The 24,709-nt window shown below is 42.3% G+C and overlaps 2 protein-coding genes across 2 annotated transcripts in view; both read right to left on the bottom strand.

Moving 5' to 3' along the window:
• BTBD8 (BTB domain containing 8) overlaps positions 1-3,298 on the bottom strand; it is a 35,445-nt gene extending 32,147 nt beyond the window's left edge. Inside the window, exon 1 of the mRNA XM_039727177.1 lies at positions 3,176-3,298. The gene's annotated coding sequence lies outside the window, so the exon portion shown is untranslated. The remainder of the gene's footprint in view (positions 1-3,175) is intronic.
• Positions 3,299-5,138: 1,840 nt separating this feature from the next.
• EPHX4 (epoxide hydrolase 4) lies at positions 5,139-21,812 on the bottom strand. Its single transcript, XM_039727245.1, has 7 exons — positions 21,545-21,812; positions 18,412-18,497; positions 14,831-14,988; positions 12,659-12,787; positions 10,505-10,608; positions 9,463-9,611; positions 5,139-6,059 (listed from the first exon to the last, which is right to left on the bottom strand). Exons 1-7 carry the CDS (start codon positions 21,785-21,787, stop codon positions 5,825-5,827), a joined length of 1,104 nt encoding a protein of 367 aa, XP_039583179.1. The 5' UTR covers positions 21,788-21,812; the 3' UTR covers positions 5,139-5,824.
• Positions 21,813-24,709: the final 2,897 nt, after the last annotated feature.

Below are 24,709 nucleotides of genomic sequence, written 5' to 3'. Positions count from 1 at the left end.
CCCTGTACACAGAAAAGATTCTGACAGACATGAGCAACAGTGAGTTTGCAAGAGGTGTGGCTCAGTGGCAGATGAAATGGGAGCAATGCTGTAGGGTATCTGTTGTATTCATAGCAGTTACCATAGCTGAAGATTTTTTATGCATAGGAAAGGTGGGCATACATAGACTCTACAGAAAGAGGTTATTGCCATCATGCTGTCTAGAGTTTACCTTCTAAAAGGTTTCTGCCTGCACATGAGTAAGATGTAGCATCCTTGTCCTGCTTGATACAGAATTCTACAAGTGTAACACAGTCACCAGGCTTGGCTGGTCTTTAAATCAACTGCTGGTATTGCAAACTAACCCCTGTGGCAGTAACTGTCACAATGACAATCGTATTCCTTTGTGCTTGATTGTATTTATTGCTTTTTAACTGATCTCACTGTCATTAGGTCCTTCACTGTCCTTCCTTGCATCAGACCCTCTAATAAAAATATTAAGAGGCAAAATATAGATTCTTATTGCTAAAGCAGTATTTTGTCCAACTGCAAGAGAAAATAAAAAGCAGTTTGCCTCTCAGCAGGCAAGACAATAATGATCTAATGATTTGTGACAGCCAGCCATCCTTCAGGAATGTGAAGTTTCTCTTCTTGAGGCACACTGCAGAACCCTGCCTAGGCAGACATCTCCAGCTATCAATGTACTTGCAACTGTTGACATTTTTCTAGTTGTGTCCTGAAGAATGACAGAAGGCTATTGGAGGGCAAAGTCAATATTACATTAATTTCACCAGGGAAGAACATAGCATGCATAGTGTCTACAGTATGGATGCTGCACGTCTGGGGACCAGAAGTTTCTTCCTGGTGTCCTGAGATAGTGCAAGTGTACAAAGGGAAACAAAGCACTGCTTAGTTGCTCATCTACTTCATGCTGAGGCTGTGCACAAAGATCAGCATGAAGTTTACTATGTCCTATCTCCTGCTCAAAAGAAGAGGGAAGAGGAGCTGCACAGCCTTCAGCACACAGTGACACGTAGCCCACTTCAGCTCTCCTGATGAAGAGGGACAGAGGCCCACAGGAAGCGTGCCTCACTGAGATGCAGGCCAAATATAGCTCATGAGAAAATAAAGTCCCCAAATCCCAATGGAAAGATTAAGTTTTACTTGGGAAAAGAAAAGCAAAGCTGAATACAAACAGGAAAAGAAATTAGATTTTGTTATAGCTTTGATGAACTCTGCAATACTATTACTAGTATTCTACTTCTCCATACATACAAAAAACCAAAACTTTTGTAGAAGAAAATAACTTTCTCTCAGGAGTTCAGCTGCAGCTACAGGTCTCCTGTATAACTTATCATGGCAATTTACATGCTCCAAGAACCAGGCTGGCTTCCAGTAAAACTAAAGCTCTAGTTTAAGGCACTGTTTTGCACTTATAAAGATCGAATTAATTTGCCTCTTAACAATAAGAAACCACTGAGATTCAACAGCCACTGATACTACTTGATCACCTGAACAATGGATTAGGCTCTTTTCAAGCAATCCTTTCTTTGGTCCAAATGAGTTCAAGCTTCAGTGCACTCTGTAAGCATGAATCTCCACAGAATGTGCTAGGTTAGAGGACTCAAAAGCTGAAGTATCAAACAGCACCAAAAACTAAGTTAAGAAAAAGCAGTTATCTTGCAAAGCACACTTCATGCAGAGCTTAGAACATATGAGGAGGTTCATCTGAAGATTCTAAACTCACTGTGAAAAGACACAAGGTTTACAATTAGTTGAGCTGAGTTTAAAGGTGTTTTCCAATACCATGCTTTTTGAAGAACATGCAGAACTTCAGACATCATTCCTTGCCTTACAGCAAACCAGAAAAACTGAAAGCAAGTATCAGTGACATATTAAGTGCTTGCTATTAGGAACACAAGCCTCTGATATAATAGTATATAAATAATTATTCAGAATAATTGTTTCAAAATTAATTTGATTATAAAAAAATTATATTATCATACTTCTCCATGAAATTCTTCTGTAACATCACTTAGATGAATGTGAAAGAAATCAATGATATCACAGTAACAATGAAATCAGGAAAAACACAAGACAAAATCCATGCTGGTTTTGCTAACGCACCTGCCAGGCTGTGGCAGTAACCCCACAAATACCTGGTAATCAACCTTCTCCTCTACAAGGATTCTATGTTTCAGATATTACTCTGGGCTCAGAAAGTTTTCTTGCATCATCAGATGTTTCAAGCACTAAACTTTACAACTGCAACACTATCCCATTGCTGTTGGCAACAATCTCAGGAGCCTGCACATACCTACATTTTCTGGGCACATCCTGAATTCACGTGAAATCCCAGAAGGATTTATTTCTACCGCTTTGCTCCTGGTGGATTCCTGTAAGTGCTGGTCAGCTCTAACACCAACTCTTGTTTAGGGAAAGTAGATGGCACCACCAGAGCTTTGTTACAGAAAAGCAGTTCTTGGAAAAAGGATTAGAGGAACTTACAAGAAGGAGGATTGCAAGGTCTGGATGGCAGCAGCAGCCAACACCCCTCACCTAAGGTTTGGAGCAAGACATGAGAGATGTTGCAGATGTGGCAATGGGAAGACAGCTGGCAGTGCAAAAACATGCTGGCCCTTGCACGAGTCCCTGGGAGTAGCCAGCCCACACACCTCCCTCTGGGATCCCAGTTCACACCAAAGCTGTGCTGTGTTTGGCCTGGCCCATGGTTTGCTAGGATTTGAGAGATGAGTTTCAAACTCAATGCATTTTCATCCAACTTGCTGAAGTTCTCCTAGATATCCATAACTTTTTCAAATACGAGCTGAGAGTTGGTTCTGTTTGCTGTTTTCATCTGGGAATCTTCCTGAAAAGGGTTTTAGTAGGCACAGACAATCTCAAAAGATTTTTGCTGGTTTTTTCTCTTTTCTATTACAAGTCCTTTACATACAACAAAAAAAGCACGCTAAGGTGGAGAGTACAGCCAAGTACTATGAGCAGAAGGGCAAAGGCAGAGGACAAGGAAGAAGTCACAGAAAGTCCTCTGCAAACTCTGCAGGAAGTCTGTGAGGGTACTGCCTTGAATGGGAAAAGCTTTAAAACAGGTGTTGGCACTGGGAGAGAAAGAAGAGGCAGGACACAGGAGAGGCGATGCGAAACCAGCCCGTCACTCCCGCCGCGGCCGCGCACTCACCGCAGGAAATCCCGTAACGCCGCGGCTTCCAGGCCGGGCAGCTGCAGCTGCCCCCCCGCCAGACGTTCGCACAGCAGCGGCGCCCGCGCCAGCAGCACGGCCCGGTGCCCCCGCACCTCCTCGCCGCCGACTTGGAAGGTCACGTCGGAGTGGGTCCCCTCCGCCAGCAGCCTGCGGGACGGCACCGTTACCGCGTGTCCCCGCCCCGCCCGGCGCCGCCCGGCTCGGCCGCCGCCCCGCGCCCACCTGTCCAGGTCCTGCCGGAGCTGCTCGCCCAGCGCCTCCTTCAGCCGCTGCCGCTCCGCCGCCGCCGCAGCGCGCCATGTGCCGGCCGCCACTCCGCGCCGCGCGGCGACAGACACCGGGGCGGGACTGGCAGTCGGTGCCTTGGCGGCAGCCGCCGCACTCACGGGCAGCACCGGGGCGGCGCTCGGGTCACCGGCAGTAACCGGCCCCGAGCGGGAGCGCCGCGGGAGCCGCGCCGGGCGGGACGCGGCGCCTTCCCCGCGCCGCTCGCGGGGAGGGGCCAGCAGCGGCCTCCGCCAATGAGAGCCAGCGGTGCCGACCTGGCCCCGCCCCTATCGGGAGGCCCTCCCCTCTCGTTCCCTACTGGGGCGGGGCCTCACTGATGGGGCGGGGCCTCAGCCGGCCGAGCGCGGGTGCCGCCGGGCGTGCGCCCCCTACCGGCCGCCGCTCCGCCCTGCACACCAGGGCTGCTGCCTCACAGGGCCGTTCCCTCACACGAGGGCAGTTCCCGCACACAAGGGCAGTTCCCTCACACGAGGGCAGTTCCCTCACACGAGGGCCGTTCCCGCACACGAGGGCAGTTCCCGCACACGAGGGCCGCTCCCTCACTCGAGGGCCGCTCCCTCACCCGTTCTCGCACACCAGGGCCGTTCCCGCCGCGTCCCCCGAGCGCAGCGCCCTCATGTGGGGGCCCGGCGTTCCGCGGCCGCCCCTGCCGTGTGCACCTGCCGCGGGGAAGGAAGCGGGGCGGGCTGCGGCTTTCGGGCAGCTCTGCAGGAAAATCCCTACTCCCCAGCACTGTCTGTCTCAGACACTGCTGCTCAGGCGATAGAAGTCTTTCTGTGCCACCTCCTGAGACAAGGGACAAGGGAGAGCCTTTCCACCTTCACAGTGTAAGTAAGTGAAGCACATAACCATTTACATTCGTAAGTGCTGAAAGTATTCAGGGAAAAATGCTTGAAAGGCAGGTACCAGTGGTGGATGGAAAGCAGCAAATTCAACACCACTGTCGTGATCCCGAGGAGGCTCTGCTGGGATTAGCGGAAGGGGCCGAGCCGGTCTCCAGCCGTGAGCTCGCGCTGGGCAGGCAGCACCGCTTGGTCCTTCCTGGCCAGGCTTACCCTGAGGGTTACACTGCACCCATGCCGGCTGGGACACCGTGGCTCGAAAGACATGACACCCTTGGCAGTGTGGGGATGTGTTGGGACTCCCCAGCATCTCTCAGCTCTGTTCTGCTCTGCTGTGGAAGTTGGCTCAGGCTCACCTGGCCCTGATCCCTCCCTCAGTGGGCTCTTGTTCACCTGTGATTCCAGGGCACTTCACTTGCTCTGCAGGTGGAGAGGGAGGCTTTGGAAACCTGATAGGCAGGTGACACCTATTCTGTGGTCTCGTATTTTTGCTTCTTTTCCCATTCTAGCTAGCCTACAGTTTTCTTCTCCCCTGCCATCACACACAAGTTAATTCTATCCTTTGTGTCCATAATCACCGCATCTCTTCCTAATAAACACAGGAACTTGGCAGCAGTTCTTGGAGACAAGAACAGTAGTTGCTGACACAGGAAGGATAATGCCAACAATGAGGCATTATTTTCAAAAATTGACAACAATTATAGCATGAGTGTCCAGGCTGAATACCAGACCAGACACTTCAGCTGTTCAAACCCAGTTCTTAGCTTCAGCAAATCTCTCCATAGAAAGTCAGATAAAGTAGAGGGAGTCTTGTAAGTTGCATTTTATTAGACAGAGGTGGATTTGATACATATTATATCTTAATTTTCCATTGTTTTTGTTCAGACATGTGGAGTGTACAGGTTTCCCATTTTTTAGTCAAGAAAGAAAAACACATTGCGCAAAGCAGCTGCATTCAACAATACAACAAGATACGGATCGTTATTCACTTGAAGACTAGAAACGTACCCAGAAAATTTTCAATCGTTCAGTATGCTAAAATATAGATAAAAAGAGTTACTGTTTAATGGTAAAATACATTAAAAAAATTCAGGCAAATCTAGAATGAAAACTTGTGACTTTCTTCAGTATGGCACCACTCTATTGTTTCATTATAAATTTGTAAAAGGCACCACACATTACAACTGTAAAGCAAGGGAGAAAACAAAACCAAGCAACTTTCCATGATTTTCTTTCTGTACAAATACATATGTATTTTAAGGCAGGTGTTTTTATGTGCAAAATACAAGTATACAGGTAAAACCAATGTTGGTATCATATATTCTCATACTCATTTCTTTTAGCTGTACGATTAGTGTCCAAATGTACAGTACAATGAAAACACTTCTCTAACAGAGCTCAAAATAGAAGGCAGGCTGGAAATATGGCCCTGATAACAATTAGGTTTTAAATCCAAAGAGCTTTTATTTAGACCCATTAAAACATGTACAAACAGTCATTCTCTTTTTCTTTTTGTCTCTTCCTTAAGAAAGGTCCATATCAACTTGTTCACTATGTCAGGTTGATCCTGCTGGAGCCAATGACTGGCTTCTGACAAAATAGTTAATCTGAAATGATTTTTAACATAAATCCTTGTAATTTCTGCCATCTCAACTTCCATAAATGCATCTCTTTCTCCCCATAACAGCAGGGTTGGCATGATGACTTCATGGTGCTGCAGAGGTAGGCAGCTTTAAAAATAAAACACACTTAGTTAGGTCTTATTTTAATAAAAAATCACCAAGACATATTTTATTACATACAGCTTTTTAAATCAATGCAGCGAATCTCATTGTAAACTTTCTAGGTGCCACAATATCTTCTACAATATCAAAAAAACATTGTGACTCCAAGTTCTCTCAAAATGACCTACTTAAACTTTCACTATTTTTTTTCTTAATACAATTATTTTAAAATGTTAATTTTATAAATATTACCTCATATTATAGACATGAAAGATGCAAGTAGCTAGTATGAAAGATTTTTCAGCATTAACCTATCAGAATTTATTCCAGCACATTTCAAAGATGCAAAAAAATTTATCTGTTTGAATTGCTTACTTTTAGCCACATACAGTGACAGACGAGCTGTGACAATTCAAAATAGATTCCATCTGATCAGATACAAATCTTTATTATATTAATGCAAAAATAGGATTATTTGAAACCAGTAATGTATAAAAAAAGATTTCCTGAATAAACTTTTATGACTTATATGTAAGTACTAGTTGTAAACTTAGGAGTTAAGAGACTATGCTCTGTAAAAAGAGCAAGACAAAAAAGGTGACATGTCTCAGTTTAAAATAAGGCAATGAAATTGAGACTTTGAAGACATTCTTCCTCTCTACTTACATGCAAAGTCAAGAAATGTAAATAAATGATCACTTTAGATAATAATTTCATTTTGATTGATGATTACGAAAATTCTTAAAATGGACTTTTTTACCAGCGTATTTCAATGTCATTTGGCAAACAACCTGACCTCACCCACTGAACCACAGCTTATTCATAGTACCAGTTTTAAAAACTGATAATCTGATATCTGATTCCATGCATTGAGACTCATCTCTTTACCTTGTACTCCAGTATCCTGGATCTCTTCACTATTAACATGTGTGTTTTTTCACTACTGTACAGTTTGCTGTTTTGTGCCTTGCAAGGTTTGCAGCCTCACTTAGGGAAACTCTATCAGGCTTTTTACAGGATTTTTTGGTCACTTTCCATTGCCTATAAACTACACTGTATTTCTCTTCAGTCTGGAATATGGGAAATTATATCATTCCTGAAGTTTCCAGAAATCGCCTTTAATAACAATTAACGCAGAGATTTCTCATTTAGAAAGGGAAGTTCCATTCATGAAATATTAAAGTCTTTGCAAACAGACTCAGACCTTCATACATTGTTACAGTTTCTCTGTAAACATACTTCTTAACTGTTACAAGAGAACTAATGCTATTTTGTAAACAAATGGCGCATCAGAAGAAATTCAACTTCCAGCTTCTTACCTATCTGTCTTAACCAAGCATGATATAAAAACTTTATGGATTTATTCTCCAAGTGTTTGTATTTAATGTATAGTGAAAGGAATGACCACCGTGCTATTTATAAAAACATGTACTGGTGATGGATGGAGGTAGGTTATTTTAATCACTCTTTGGAAATAACATTCCAGAAAAATTAGGCTCTGAAGAATGAACCTCCAAGTGGTTCTGACTCCAATGAGTCAGAACCCTTTAACACATAAGTCACCACTCTCAGCCCACTGAGAGTCATGGTGAAGACAAGTAATTTGCATCCAAATGCTGCTTAATGACTTAGATGGGAGAAAGGGAAAATTCCAATCCACTTTTCATATTTAATGATTCCCATCCCATAAGGTGTGACCATCAGAACTGGTGGCAAGAACTGAGTGACTGATCTTTGTGTTCCAGTCCAAAGCCTGCTGAATTGTGGCTGATGGCACCTAAATAAGGTTCTCTGAATTCAGTGCAGGTGTACCTTCATCAGAAGAATAAAGCAAACAATGCACAAACATCCACACAAAACACACAGAGGAATTAATAGCTGTGGAGATACTGTCTGACTTATAACTGATACTACACTTTCTTTTTGAGTCTGAAGAGGCTTGAAACAGCAGTTTAAAGGTTCACAACTCTTCCATTTGTCTGTGGCTGGCAGAGCAATTCAGGCAGCGCAGGCAGTGCTGCTCAGAGGAGCAGCTGCTCGCTGTGACACGCAGTGCAGCGAGGTGCTGCGGCCGAGGGAGCGAGCGGGGCCCGGGGCGCTGCCGCCTCTCGCTCCCCGTTAGCCCTGCCCGGGGCTGTGGGGGCCGGGCAGCCGCTGGGCACGCAGGATGGCCCTCCACATCCCAGCCGAGGTCATCGGCTGCGCTCTGCACAGCCTTAAGTAAGTGTACTGTTACCAGCACAGCCGTCTCGTTTGTTCGCCGCTGTCAGCCGTGCTTGGGGTTAGCTTTCTGATTCCTTGTTCCAGAGCCTGCACAAGGCAGCACCTAGCTCAGCTCCCTGTTTTCCTCACAGTGTTTTCCCTGCTGATTGCTCTCCTGACAGTGACAGCATGGATGACGCAGAAAGAGCAATAAACGTGGCGGTAAATTTGGACCATGGAAAATGAAAAGTTACTCTAGTTCAAACATCTACTGCCTGAGTTAAGGGAAAGAAGGGAATTGCTGTTTTAAAGGATATTGGGAACCTGGGCTTTTGTTGGAGAAGCATGCAGGACATTTATCACTGCTGAAGACTGGAGATGGTAAAGGAAAAACAAATTCAATGCCACTCTTCTTCATACAGTCCAAGTTAGTGCTATAAGTAGAATACATGCAGAGTTAAGACCTTCTGGCCCTGTTTTTGGTAGGTAAAAAAAGTCTGTCTCTAAGCCAAGCCAATTCCTTTCAGGAAAGTTAAAACCATTAGAAAGCTGTTTGAGAAAATAAATATTAATCTTGCAAAAATATTTCCTATTATGATGCTATCTCTGTTTTACTCTAGGAAGTGAGTGTGCTAAGACTAATAAAGGAACAAAAAAACCCCAAACCCAAACAAAGTTATGTTCGTTTTAGGCTCAGTTATAAAAAACCTCTCCCACCTTTCTGAAAAACAGAAATGGCCTAAACACAATAAAATTGTGCCACATATGGTCTTGTAAATTACAAGTAAGGGTAACATACTTGGATGCCATACCATCTAGTAGTATTATATAATAATAAGCTCTTGATAGATATTATCATAATATGAATGCAAACAACTAATTGATGCTAATTTTTAAAGTATTATTTAGAGGAGGATTTTTGGGATCGTTATGGGGGCTGTGAATGAAGAAGAGTTTTTGCTTTATTAGATTTTGAAACAAAAATTTTCCTTTCGTGCCCTCTGCTTGTTTTGCTGTTTTGTGTGGACACCTCTCAGAACATACCTGGCCTCTTGCTGCTTGACTGGGCCTGTGCCCACCTGGTGAGGCTTCAGGAGCACACCTGGGGCTTTCCCCTGGTTCAGCAGCACGAGGAGAGCCACAGTAACTCCTCTGAGCTCCAGGGGACTCTAGAATATTTTCCTTTGCTTGGGAATATTATACTGACCTGAAAAGAGTTCTGTAATGGTTAATGGGTCCTGTTAATGCTCCGGGTTGTGAAAAGACATAGAGATAAGCTTCAATATCCTCTGCAGTTAATCTGCAGCCTTTCCTTCCAATTCCAGTGGCCTGGCTGGTAAATAAACTTTTCAGAACCTACAAAAGCAAGAAGAAAAAGCTACTATGTAAGATAGCTAGAAAATGTGATTTCTCTCCTTCAACAGGACACATCTTTCTAAAATCTGTTGATGCATATTTATAAAATCTATTTATGTTCACAGAACAATGAATGGTTCAAATGAGCTTTTAGACAGCTATGTGTAAAGCACAAGGTAAACATCTCTAGTATAACTTATTCCAGAATAATCAATACAGAGAAATACCAGTATTACCAAGTTAGTGCATCCTGACCTGCTACCTGTGACAGTGCAGGCACATAGATTTTTTTGGGATGGGCCCCGGCAGGTGGCAGGGCAGGAGGGAGGATGATTCCTGACCCCAGCCCTGTGTGTGCAGCACGGGGAGCTGTGCTCGGGCTGCTGGTGTGTAGGAGGGTGTATCCTGCCCTCTTGTCCTTTTCTATCGGCTCCTCCTCACGTGTAAGGTTGTACAAAGGGCTGGCCTTGGCTTCTGGGGCACAATTCATCACAGCCCAGCCTCCCACACTGCCTGCCCTGTAGCAGGCTCTGAGAGAAAGAGGATGTCCCACTGCACACAGGAACTTGAGATAGTTCAGCAGGGATTCCTCAGGCACCAACGGTGTTCCACTGGTTTGGGCACAAGTGAAAGCAGCTGACTCTAGGTGGAGTAATGCACTGCAGTGCTGAGGTTAAAGTACCTCCCTCAGCACCTCCCAGAATGCAGAAGTAAGAGTTAATCTCAGAGACTCCTTGTACTTGTATGCTACTTTATATAAAGCTTAAGAAGAAAAATCAGAAGGCTCCATATTTTTCCAGTAATTATAACTACATCAGAAGGGATCAATGTAGGTGGCAATTATTCCATTACTCACAGTTACATATATAAACAAGAGCATTCCTTTTGCTCACCTTGAAATCATTTAGTGTAAACATGAATTCAGGAAACCATGGCATTTGGAAAAAGAAGTAGTAACCAGATTTAATCAATTGTGATGGATGTCGTAGAATGTATTCTGAAACAAAAATGTCCATGAATTAAAAATGAAAACTGATGGCCCAAACAAAATTACTAGTAATATTACTATTTTTAAACTTAAAGAAATGTTTTAAAAATATTGCTTTAAAGTATGCTGTGTGACAAAAGATGATTATTGTTTCAGGAGTAAATATATGATGTGGCCATTAAAAGATACTTCTTTTATAAATGTTAGTAGAAACAGCCAGCAAAACAAAAGTTTGCCAAAGATTAGGTGAGGACAGCAGCACTGGAGAGTTTAATTGCATGGTAGTTTTTCACTTAAACATCTATTTGTGTAGGTAGTCCAAAACAATTTTTTCCAGATATAGAATAAAAGGCATAAATAGGTATTTCTCTCATCAATGATGTGATGCACAGAAATCTGTAGATGATGATCCACTGATATTCTAAAGACTGCATCACTACTGTTCATTGAAGTATAGAATTTTTCTAACAGTGTCTTTTTGGCAATTTCAAGAACTGTAATCAAGATTACATAGAGTCACATTTCAAAGATTTTTACAGTAATTTTTAAAGACATAGGAGCATATATACAAAAGAAAATTATATCTTTCTATATCTATCTATAACAAACTTGCATTGATGGGGTTGTTTTGGGGTTTTTTTTTTTTTAATTGTAAATCTGTGTCTCCAGTGAGTTTCAAGAGCCAACACTGACATTCAAATACCTAACTTCCTCAAAGCAAGCACACAATGTGTGCAGGTACTAGGAAGTCTAGAACTTTTCTTTTACAGGTGCAAATTTAGGAATGCAAAAAACCACATTCCCAACACAAGACATATCTCTGAAATATTAATTCTGACAGTGAATAAAAATAGGTTTTAAGCCAACAGCAACTGAAGTGTTAGGTATCTTCTAAAGTTTCATATCTTATACATTCTTAAATTGCATTATCCATTATATTTTTCCTGACGGACCATTGTCAGCACCGATCACTTTACTTTTCTGTACTATTTATAAACTCCATTTTCCTTTAATTCACAGTAGAACAAATTTAATGTAGGGAGAATTCATCAAGCTAGAGAATAGATTTTGTAGTTCAACAAATATGCAAACAAATACTATAATAAAATGCAATTATCTTCTCTGCAGCCTCGCTCCTGCTCTCATTGAAAACACTGCAAAATCTCCTGCTTGCTCGTGTGGTAAACAGACCTCTCCATGGGTAAGTGTGGATTTACCACCTGGCAAAATGTCCTTCAGTATCTTAGAAAGGTGCCCAAGAACATAGTGAGAACAACAAATATGGATGGTGTGGCTGATCCCACAGTATAAGGTCAGATTTACATTCAGTTGAAATGAAAGTTAAATCTCTGCTGAATATTCTTAGCTATTTATGGGGAAATGGGGTGACTTTTTAAATGGAGACAGAGTAAGGGCAGCAATTGAAAAATTCAAATTAGTGAGATAGTACTTTCCTTTTAATTACTGAATGTTGATATTATTCCTTTGAAATTCTGGGTAGTAGACAAACTCAACTTTATCACACAAAAAATAGTGAAACGAGTCCCGTTTCAGCAAAGTACTGGTATATTCCTGAGCATCTATTAAGTAGCCTGGAAAGACTTCTTCCAATGAATATTGTACCAGATCACAAATTGTCACTTGTCACCTAAATTAGCATGCAATGCTAATGTCTGATTCACATTCATACAAAGGCTTATGCAGATTTAATAATGAAGTGTGGCCTTTACTAAAATGTAATATAATAGACATCACTCTTTGGGAATTTTTTCCTGATAAAGTGCAATAAAACGGATTCGTGTGTATGAAAATTATGTTTGTGGACCCTCAAGGATTAAAAAAAAATCTGTAACTTTTGCTGCATGCATTTTCACTTCCTACATTTTTTTCAGTAGTCAAATAAATACTTGATATCTTCCTGCTTCATAAAATACAGTCCAGACTGTCAGAGCCATAGAATAATGGCAGCTCATCTACTGAGGCAGGCTGCTGGTTCTCAAAGCAAAGACAATCATGATATGCAGATACTTTGGATTAACAAAAGTACTGTAAAACTTACCTGTAAATACAGAAGGATGAGGGAAATTAACCACAATCAGCTTAGTCACCATTTCAGGGTAACATATGGCCACTAACCAAGCGATCATTCCTCCCCAGTCGTGGCCAATCAACACACACTTGTTGTATCCTACCACATAAACACAGACACATGCTTTTATTTCAAAGGAATTAGTATCCACAGAAATCAGCTCATACAATAAAATCATTATTGGGCTAAATAGGTGTTTCAGAACTTGTATTAATGTTACTTCAATAGTGTACCACTTCCATTACTAATGGTCAGAAAACATAGGGCACTGTTATAGTTTAAAAAGTTACAAATATGTCAAAGTATTTAATTTGACTTCATTCAACTTTAACTCTACTACCTCCATGTCACCCTAAAGTCACTGAGTATGCAGATGGCCACCCTGTTCACATCTTGGCCAGTGCAGGTGAGATAGACAGTCCAGTCTGCAGTCATTATAATGCACGTACGTTTGCCGTGTTTAGGGAGTTTGGAGTTTGAAACTGCAGGCAAGAAGACTGAGCAATCTCCTGAGCACCTCCAGAACAAAATCAATCCTAATGTATTTCTCTGAATATGAGAGGTTATCTAAGCACTCAGTGACATCATTATGCAAAAAGTGGGAATTGTATAGTAGCCATATATATAGCATGTGCAAACACTCCCATTTATATACTTAGGAGGCCTGTAGCTTTTCTCCATAAGCTGTTTTGTTGGCAGTTCTGGACGTTCACATACTTATTCTTTCAACAATAAAAATTGTATTTTAGCAGCAATAGAAGGGGCATGGGCAGGATAGTGACCTAGTGTTTTGAAAGCTTAACACTTCTTCTTTAACCACTGCTGGAAAACAACATACTCCAGTGTCAGATACCATCACCCTCCTCATTGAGGACTGGAATGTTGAGCACACACAGACTACAAATGAAACATAAAAACCAAGATGTTTAGAATTCTGACATAAATTTGGACACAGTTGTCAAAGAACCTTATAAACCCTCTTGGATAGAAATCTTTTGGAGCACTTTTGATATAATCAAGTCCTCCAAAAGAATTTAACTTGGGATTAGGACAAACAAAGATAACAGGGCTCTGAAGTGATTTTCCAAAAAAAAAATTTAAATCCCTCTGAAATTGAATTATGCTGAGAGCACTTCTCAAGCATAACCATGGCATTACCATGGAGATTAACACAACCAGCAAAGGCTGGAAAATGTCAACACTGTGTGAGGACTGACTGCCTGCCCAATCTTTTACCACTACTCAAGCATCACAAGCAAAGCAAATCCTAAATTCAAATCTCAGAACTTGAATCGCTGCTTTATTATTTCTCCATATGAAATGCAGTAAGTTGTTTTACTATGGCTAGAGTATCCAGGGAATTAAAATTACTCAGAGAATGACAATTGAATCTTGGTATGGAAGGGAAATACCCTTTGCCAGGGGTTACAATTTATCACCCAAAGAGGGACACTTCAAACTGAACTGGAGGGGTGAATTTTGCACTTCAGCTCTAGACTTTTACCCTGTTAGTTGCCACAGAATGCAGTGTGCCCCTTGGTGTCCCTTCTGCTCTCACTGTCGTTTAAGACAGAGTGATTCAGCTCTTGAGAACTGACAGGAGTAGTATTGTGCAGAGGGCAGTATTTTCAGAGGGCTTTTTTTTTTTTCCAATACAGCAGATGCACTCTCACCATCTCTGTAAAGCCCACAATATTTATTATGTCTTGTTTGTGCAAGAAGAATATCATCTGATATAAATTCCTTGGTCTGCAAGTGTTTGAAGACTGTAACTCAGAATATTATCCACTAAGTGCAAGTGGTTAGGAGGAAAGACTTCTTAGGGAAAAAGACCATAGGTTTGTACTGCATATTACAGCACATAGGAATTTTCTTTTCAAAACTCCTGATGAAAAAGTCATCTTTACATATTGCTTATACTGACATACACATTGTAATTAGAAATTACATTTATAAATTTACAAATTTCCATTTATAATTGTCAAAAAATATTAGTATCCTTAGATTTATATTTATGCACCTCTGGAATGCATATATTTTAAAAACCACAAACAAAACAGTGCTAGATTTTTAATGTGGGTTTCTTTTCCTAGAAAATCAAGTATTTTTTGAGTCATGTAGGTTGTTTTTCTACTAACGCACCTAGAGATTCCAAAATGTCCTTTATGTCTGCTATCAGGCAATCTAACTTGTAATTTTCTTTGTGAGGAGGAGCATCTGTTTCTCCATAACCTCTCAAATCCAGGGCCACAACTCGATATTCACTTTTAAATTCCCGCAACTGATGGCGCCAAGAATACCTAACAAAGGGGAAAAAAAGTTGGAGTTACAAGGTCAAGCAGTATGATACCAAAAATGCACTCAATTCTTTTGCACCCAACTATTTGAGGGTAAACTAGCATGGCCTTGTTGGCTATGAGATTCTTTTTCCTTTCTGTGCTGTGTTGATGGTCCTTTGTGGCTGCAGTAGTTTTGTGCTCCTATCTTGAATCCCCCAGTAACAAAGTGCAGCTGCCACAAAGGGGACATGGCCAGAGCCAGGGTTTTTCAACAATTCCTGGAGTCTGGCACAGTCCCTTTGCTGCAAAGGAAGCAGTCATAAACCAGAGCACAGGGAGGACTATTCTGTTTTATCCTTGGAGCCATAGGAGCATCAAAAAAGTAAGATCTGAAAAGCTTTCTCTTCTCCCTGGCTTACTTACAGCCATGTTTTGCATTTTTTTTTCTATTCAGAAAAAGAATGTCAGAAAATTAATACACTAAATAAACCAAAGAAAGAAATCCAGTTAATAAGAAATGTTCTTGGTGAAGTTTGTAGGATTTATCCTGTGTACACTTTCATTTGTCTCTGTACCAGAACTGTTGCAGAACAAGCTCTCTCAATGTGTTGTTACTAGACAAAGTATTTCATCCTTGGGTTTCTATGGAAAAGAGAGAGCATTACATACTCAAAAGGCATACAAAGGCAAGAAGTCAGGCACAGGCCTGGGCTATTCCTCACTCTCTAACTGTATGTAGTGGCTGGATGTGTGTTATGAAGCAAAAATAAAAAAGAAAATGGTGGGTCTTAAGCTGCAAGAACTACCTGTCCTTCAGCTGTTATTGAAACCAAATGAATTTTAGAATAGCCAGTAGCAAGACTGACATCATCTCATCTTACACTGTACTAGAAAGATGTATGAAAAACATGATCTTTCTGGGCATATGTAACAGTGACTGCATCCCTCTGTGCTAGGATCTAGCTTTTACTCTGCTTGTTTCAACAGTTTCAGAGAAAGGATATATAACATTTGGATCATCAGTGGTTGTAAGTGTGCACAGAATTCTACCTTAATCCAAACAACATCTGTATCACACCACGGGCTCTTCCACTTTACCTTTGCCTCCAGCCTGTTAGGGACTTTGAAATTAAATAAGGTTACAGGAACACTCAGTGATATGAATCTGTTTTCATTTGAACAAAACAGTCAGAACATTTTCATTTCAGTGCTATATAATGCAAAGACAGGGTTTAGCTGAGATCTCTGGGAATGAATTTTTTACAGGTGTTATATAATGACTTGGAAACTGAATTTGCCATGGTAACTGTTGCAGCTATTCTATATACTTCAGTAAGAAGAAAGAACCAGGCCCATAAATACATAAATCAACTATTTTTGTTTTCTGAAAATGTCTACAAGCTATTCTCATCCTCTGTTTTCACAACAGTCCATCAGTCTCCAAATGTCTGACCTATCAAATGGGTAGGTTTTATATTCAAATAAACCCTTTTATCCCATATGATATATAACTATTGGACAACTGCTTTGCAAGTAGAATTTGGAAATGTTGTGAATGCCTCCATGTTCATAAGGCTGACTCTATTTTGAGACTTTCTGATAATATTTTTCTAAAGGGCAAGTAGTATAAAATGTTGCAGCTCACATAAAACTTTTAAGTACTCAGCTGCCTCAACACCTTATGTCCAGTTTCAAGTATTTTATTACTGACCTTCCACAATGTATTGATTTTCAAGTTCTTATGCATCTAAAACCCTCACTGGCTCTGGTGTGTTACATTCTTTAGTGATCTGTCACCTTCAGACATTCTCTATCACTCTTAGTAGTCAGTATTGTCTGGTTATATTTATCCTAGTTATAACCTTGAGACATTTGAAGGCAGAGGATTTATTAAAATTAAGAACTGTAATTGTGGATAATATCTTTTTTGTTTTCCTAGACAAACAATACAAATTTGATGCTGCTTTACATCTCTCTTAAATTGTGCTTATTTTATCTTGTGCTCTCAGAACAATCACTATTTCTGAATGAAAAAGTATTCACTGAGTGAATGAACAACCTAACACAAATATTGGTAATATGATTGATTTAGAGACTATTAGCATGTAGTGTTCTTTTTAAAAACAGTGATAGAAACTCTTGGTGGTCCCAGTGACCTACATAACAGGTTTTTTATTCATCCCTTTTGAATGGTCAGACAATACAATCTCGTAGCTGCCACTTATAGCATGACTCACTATTCTAAACTGTAGGAATTACTTTCTGCTTTTAAAAAAAAATATACCTAATCTCAGTAGACTATGAATATAAAATACTAATTTCTCCACTACTATTCCCCCATAGGGGAAATCAGCTGTAGTCTCATTGCCTGTGTTAGAATATGCTTTATGCAAGATATGCATAATGTTTGAACAGAACATGCACTGGCCCATCTAACTGTCCTTTCAATCAAAGTTTACAGCTTTAGTAATTTTAGATAGCAATTTATTACTAGGATAATATCCTTCTTTGAAAATTTAACTTAACAGAGATGTGACTCTGTCCCATCACCCTGAAGGGCATTAGTACCTAGGGGAAATTGCTGAGGGAAGAAAACTGACCTCCCCTCTACTTGGGTCAGTTTAGCATGGTATGAGCTGAGTACAGACTGGAAGATCACAGCTCCAGCAGTGGCCTCTACCCCCACAGCTGAGTTTGGTAAGCAAAAGGATCATTTACCTTGCTGTATTTCTGGCATTACTACTCCCTTATTCCCTTACTGGTTTTCCTGTGCAAGTTCTGTAAGCCATGCTTCACTAGTTAAACCTGACAACGACAGCCTGAGCAATTTGGTTAAATCATTGGACACATGACTGCTTTTCATTGTTATAAACAAACATTTAGGCTTGGGTTTGATTCATCATTCATCTTGTGATGAACTAATAATAGAACCTTTTTCCCTGAGTAGCATTCTGAAATTAGGCTGCACAATAGCCTATAGAACTCATAGTTCTTCCCCTCCCCCAGTTAAAAATTAATGTGTAGTATTTTTAATAAATGGAGCAATCCTGATTGCACTTAACATATAATGGATCCTTATTTTAACACCCTCTGCTATAATTCATAAGTTTAGCCATATAGTACAAGTACTATTCAAAAAGAAAATTTGTTTTAAATTAGCAGTTCCTTCACAAGGTTTGCAGGAAAAGGGTACATACCTGAGGAAAAATGGATTGAAAGTACAAAAAAGAAGGTTGGTTTGTGTTAGTCTGAAGGAAGTTTTTTTGTGGATGCAGAAGTTAAAAAAATGTTTCAATGGTCCGTTGCCTACGGAAACTTCATGCCATTAGTAATCATAAAGTATACATATAAGGGATCACACTGGGGAGATTTAATCAGAGGTTTTTATCCTTGGGTATCTTATGCGGCCTCTTTTATAATAGAAAATGGTGTAGGGAGTTTTACCAGAATTCTGGAAAGCCATGAAGCAGCAGCATGAGTGGTTTGCCCCTTTCTCCAGCAGCCACATAGTGGAATCGTAACCCTGAATCCTAAAATAAGAGAAAGAGAAGTGTGTTTATTGCTGCATAGAACTGCTACTGAACTGCTACTTTGGGATTTGAGAATTATGATGGTTTCAGACCATATTCTAAGAAACAATATATTGCACCTAAAAAAATACCAATTATCAATTTTGAAGCGGAAGTCTTCTTTACTTCTGAGTAAAGTAAGAGGTATCTGTTACACCCTGGCAATGCTGAGTATCCCACACCCTGCACAGCCACCACAGCTTCTTCCAGAAAGGACCATCCCCAATACCTGCCAGGCTGTGCCTGTGTGCCAGGCCAGCCCTGAGCACACAAACACCTCTGACAGAGCACTGCCTGGTGCAGCCACTGGGAAATGCAGGTTATTGTCACAGCAAGCACATTGCTTTCACACTGACACCAGTCAAGTGCTTTCTATAAAGACTTTAAAATGCAGAATACTTTAAATGCACTTCCAATCTTTCAGTTAGCTGGTAAGATTATGCAACTATTTAAAACCATCACATTGCATTCTGGCATGATAAAGGACCACGTGGATTCTTAACAACCAAAAGCAATCAAAATTAAGTAACCAGAAAGCAAGACATATTTGCTAGTTTTTATCATTCTAGGTTTCAGACTCACTTCAGAAAATTAAGCTTTAATGTTATAATCTTCTTTCTGCCTTGTCAATAGTCAGTTTCTGATGCAACTTTTAAGGAATTGGGTCTTATGAGAATTACAGGCAGGCAACTTATTGTAGAAACTGAACACTAAAATGCTATTGAAGTGAATGGATGTATACAAGCTTACACTGACTGAAGGTCAAATCCAGTGGAATATAAATAAACTGTGATTATGACCTAGAGGTTTTACTGAATTCTGACACAGAAGTAGATAGAGAAGTTGGGAGTTAGCTCACAAAATACTGTTTAGAAGTCATGTGAAAGAAACTGCAGGAAGAAAGGTTGTACAGCTCTTGAATAAATGTCAAAGCCTGCACTCTCTGCTATTGCAAAAAGAAAAGAAAAACCCCATGTCTTTGCTACACATCAAGAGCTAATATCAGGGCAAGGACCACAAATGCATGAAAAAAGGTTTTCTTGCCAAAGATGCTTCAGATGCTCTGAGATATCTTTACACTCATAAGTCACTAATGAGCTCCAAAACCATTAACTTATATCCTCATTCTTGAAAGGGCTCTGAAGAGGCAACTATTTGGATTTTTAATATTTGCTCTGGATAAAATAGGGACTTTTTCTCAGTTTTGCCCCTAATTACACTGATATTTCACCTCTGGGATGCCAATGAAGTCCCTAGAGGTAAAAAGAAATTTCTAGTAAATTTTGGGGCCATTACATCATCTGAATAATTCTCCGGATCACTCTGTCTTTAATCCTTTTATATTTAAAAAAAGTAGAAGTTTCTCAGTCTTCTTCCACAGTTTCTCATTTAGTGAATAATAGGTAAGCCCTCCTCCATGCTGCTTCTTTCAGTCAGTGTCCTCTTGGGATTTACCCTCCATGTTTTTATTCTAATCCATTTGTTGCTTTTAAGGAAGTCCCTTTACTCCTGAAAATTTTATCCCCACTTGTACAGCAGCAGTTTAGATATCACATGGCCCACACTAAGCCCATTGACTTTTTCAGTTGCTGCTGTTCCCTTTTCCCCACCCCCCAGAACAGACATAGGATGTTGCCACCTTTTCCAACACTGGCAGTTTTATTGAAATCTGAATAGATTTGTAGGAGATATATGTGTTTGGAAAGTAATCCATTAGCCTGCTGTTATCCAACAGCAAGAGTTTCTTATTTCCTGAAATGCATGATCAATTGTCATATTGACAGCAATTCGATTTGCCCCCAAATGCTCTTCTGTTACTGTCATACCCCTCTCACTTCCCCAGCAGCCTGTTCATTTACTGCTTTGTGGTACAGGAAGAAAAGAACATGTCATATGAGTAAAAAGCCCACACATGCCTCCTAATGATGTTAGCAAAAGAAAACAAGCAAATCATGACAAACTGAGGCTCACTAATTTGTATTAGTACTGCCTGGCACAAAACCATCTGCACAGAACCCGGGGAATAGAGATCTTTATGCTTATTTTATGAAAAATAGCACTGGATAAAACTTGTTCTGCATTCTCTGCTCACCTATAGCTGCAAAAGAAACCTAGCTAATACCACTTCATTTAGAGCATTCAGTAAAGAAGCAAATCACAGAGACCTGAGACAAGTACGAAAATTGACTGGTGGCTTAAACCGTACAACCTGAGGGACAGCAATTAGCTACCTTCTTGCTCTACGTTTTCCCTGTAAGTGATGCACGAAACAAGCTCCCCGGTGCAAGTGGGCAAACCGTAAAGAGCAGAGAGAGCAGAGGCGGTGCAGGGAGCGGTGGGCTGCGGGATACCCGGGGCCGAGGAACCCCTCACCGCCCGCCCAGGGCTCCCGGCCTGAGGCCCCGCCGCCGGGCCGGGCACGGCACCGCTCTCCGGGGCAGCGCAGGCAGGTGTTGGATGCACGCAGCTGTGCGAGCACGCACGGCAGGGCAGGCGGGCTGTCCGTGCACCCCGCACAGCAGAGCAGGCAGGGATGCTGTGCACAGCGCACCCCGCACAGCAGGCAGGGATGCCGAGCACAGCGCACCCCGCACAGCAGGGCAGGGAGGGATGCCGAGCACAGCGCACCCCGCACAGCAGGGCAGGGAGGGATGCCGAGCACAGCGCACCCCGCACAGCAGGGCAGGGAGGGATGCCGAGCACAGCGCACCCCGCACAGCAGGGCAGGGAGGGATGCCGAGCACAGCGCACCCCGCACAGCAGGGCAGGGAGGGATGCCGAGCACAGCGCACCCCGCACAGCAGGGCAGGGAGGGATGCCGAGCACAGCGCACCCCGCACAGCAGGGCAGGGAGGGATGCCGAGCACAGCGCACCCCGCACAGCAGGGCAGGGAGGGATGCCGAGCACAGCGCACCCCGCACGGCAGGGCAGGCAGGGATGCCGTGCACAGCGCGGGGGTGGGTGCCTGCGCGCCCAGCGGGCCCGCTCCCCCCGCCCGCGCCCTCACCTTGATGCGGACGTAGCAGTGGGTGCCCAGGGAGGGGTCGTTGAGGCAGGCGGGGGGGTTCTCCCGCACCACCCAGCGGAAGGTCTCGCCCGGCCGCCGGCCGATGCTCCAGAGCAGCCGCAGCCCGGCGATGCAGGCGCACACCCCGCAGTAGCTGTAAACCAACGCCCAGAAGAGCAGCGCCCGTGCGGCCACCATCACCCGGCGGGCGGGCGGAGGGCACGCAGCGCCGGGTCTCGCCATCGGGCCCCGCCGCCGCCGCTCCCGCCGGCCGCCCGCACGCCCCGGGGCTCGCCGGACCCCGGGCGGTGCCTCGGGGTGGCGGCGCTGCTGCGGGGGTCGCGCCTGCCCGCGCAGGGCTTGGCCAAGGAGGGCTCTGCTCCCAGGTATTCGGCGGTGAAAGAGGGAGAAGCCGTCCCTGGGGCGGCGGGTGCGGCTGTGTCACCTGCGCGCTCCGGCAGAGCCACCAGACACATCGGAACGCGCTCGGAATGTCATTGGGAGCAGCGGCCGCGGCCGGCGGGCCGTGCCTGCCCAGGCCCAGGCACTGCACAGCCCGAGCGCGCCCTTGAGCGCCCTTACCTTATTGCCGTGCCACATGTGGATAACTACAGGCATGGGGCTGTGTGCTCGCACCGTAGTGTCTTTCAAGACCGCATTCTTTCACTAGCGTTTCACTATTACCCTTTTAAAGGTGATTGGTAAACGTATTTACAATTTTAGTTATTATATGCTAATACTAATGAATATTTCTTTAAAAAAGATAAATCACCTAAACTTGACTGAAGTCTGTATCAATATCTCAGCTGTGGAGGGCTGACAGAAGCTGAACAGTCCCTTCCTGCCCATTAGTACATCACTACAAGTGTACATCAAAGAGTCACTGTCTCCTACAAGGCCACAGATGCCAGGGTAAGAAGAAAGTCACCAGTCTGTCTCCTACTAACCTACTGATATGCAGGGTAAAGGGTAATTTAAAACTATAATGGCTCACATAATCCAAAACTGTAAGTACAAGTGTAACTATATGAAGCAATTGATTTTACAGGTTGTAAAAGTGCGTTATAGGAAATTACAGTTTGTTAGCTCTAGAAGATAGCAAAATGCGGACATGGTATTTGCTGACTGCCAGAAAAGTATAATGAGCTTATATGTCAAATCCTGATCTAACTCACTGTATGGCCTACTCACCTTCACTCCTAGATCCTTTGCTTCTGAGACTAGAGGATATGGGCAGGTTCAAGACTTTGGAGGCCACATGAGAATCACAGCTCATATGCCTACATGCAGCTTCTTCCCATTTGAAGAGTGCAGGGTTGCCAAATTCTATGAAAAACAAAATTTGTTCTTGGTCCAGATGAGTCTGTAGGATTAGAACTTAACTTCTGAGAAATATTTTTGCTCTGTCCAGCAGTGCAAATAGAAGCTGGTACAAAGGCACTATCCATCTGTTAACTCTAAGATGTGTGATTCAATGAGTTAGTTTTAAAAAAATTGGATAAGCAGGCATGCAGACAGAATATATATGATTTTTCACTATGCATGGAACACAGCTTGTAGATGACTTTTGTCTGTAACATAGCAAATGCTTTCTCCTACTTGTTCTAAATTCAGACTTACAAATATAGACACTGATGTTGAATCCTAGGCCCATTGAAGGCAGAGACAGAATTAATGCTGGTTTCAATAAGGTCAAAATTTTTACTTTTTTAGAAAATCAAATAAAATGAATTAAAGCAGCAGAAAGGAATGTTATAAAGAATGGCTGTAACTGCATGTTTATAAATTTAAAAGCTAAAACAAGTTTAAGCCCTAATATGAATTTATTTTCGATTACTAAAGATAACATTTTTTGTAGCCGTAAAAAGCTGCCAAATTTGCTGTTATCTATAACACAAATGAAATATCAGCGACCTACACCAGCTGCCAATGCTGAATAACACTGTTCATGATGCCTGCTCCTTGTCTGAACACAAGCCTTACAAACGTGAGGTCAGGAGCTTTATCAGCCTGCTGGGGAAAGAGGTGCAGGGCTGTTTAAGGCTTCCTCATTCTCTTGGGCAAGAAGAGAAGGAACATGAGATGCAGATGATTCAGTTCAGTCACCGAGCTCTGCAGACTCCAGTAGGATTGCATGAATCATGCGTGCTGAGCCTGAGCTTTCCCTTCGTGCTCAGATTACTCACGCCGCCAACCCTAGGATTAGCATACAGCTAATTTCTTATGCATCAGACTTCGTGCTAATGACCTTTCTTGTAGGAAAGAAGCCTTTGCAACTTCTCAATATCAGACTAAGCAGCAGCAGAATTTTCCCTGAAGTGCACCTCAGTAAGCCAATGACCCAGTTAGATAAATTAGGAAGTTTGGCAGGAGCAAAACAACCAATGTGGTTGTTTATATTATGGTAGCCATCAAATTTCTTAATAAACCAGTAATCAGAATTATTATAACATCCCCTAATAAAAATTGGAAAACACATTTGAAATCCTGAAACTGACCACAAGCTTTCACTTGCCTTCAAAGAAAGGTTGATGAAAGATTTAGGCAGGGCAACATAAAATTCCTGTAGCCATCTAGAATACAAGAAGGAATAAAGATGCAACCACGATGTGCCTTATTATACAAAGGTATTTGGCCAAGCTACACAGTAGTTCTTGTTTAAAGAAAGAAGCCGAGCAAATTTTTTCACAATAATAGAACCAAGTCTGTTTGTATTTTATACTTCACTAACTACCTCAATAGTTATGTGAAACTTCTAAATTATATAAACCTTTTGGCTACAGAGTTTAGCTATGCCATCTTGAGGTAGTGGATATGGATCTGGCATCAGAGCTGGGAAGAAGGTAGTGCTGGCGATCTAGCAGTTCTGAGCAGTGTTTGCACAATGAAATTGCTGCACACCCTAATGCAGGATTTCTGGGCACCACCTGTGCTGCCTTAGCTGTTCTGTTTTCCAAGGAAGCCGTAGAATTCCTGCATTATTTAGGAACACCTACTTTGTACTCTAGGACCACACTGTCCACATATGTATAGCAAATGTGTTTGTATGAGGCAAATACCTTCCACATGTTTTCCAGGATTTTGCAGAAGAAAGCTTAGAATCTTCTACCTGTCATATGAATAAGAAAAATTGAGAGCCCCAACAATTATTTTTCTGTCTTCTTT

This window comes from Passer montanus, unplaced genomic scaffold (assembly GCF_014805655.1).
Source record: "Passer montanus isolate IOZ18808 unplaced genomic scaffold, ASM1480565v1 scaffold60, whole genome shotgun sequence".
NCBI lineage: Eukaryota > Metazoa > Chordata > Aves > Passeriformes > Passeridae > Passer > Passer montanus.
Note: the sequence above shows the minus strand (reverse complement) of the source record. Positions and strands in the feature narration are given on the sequence as shown.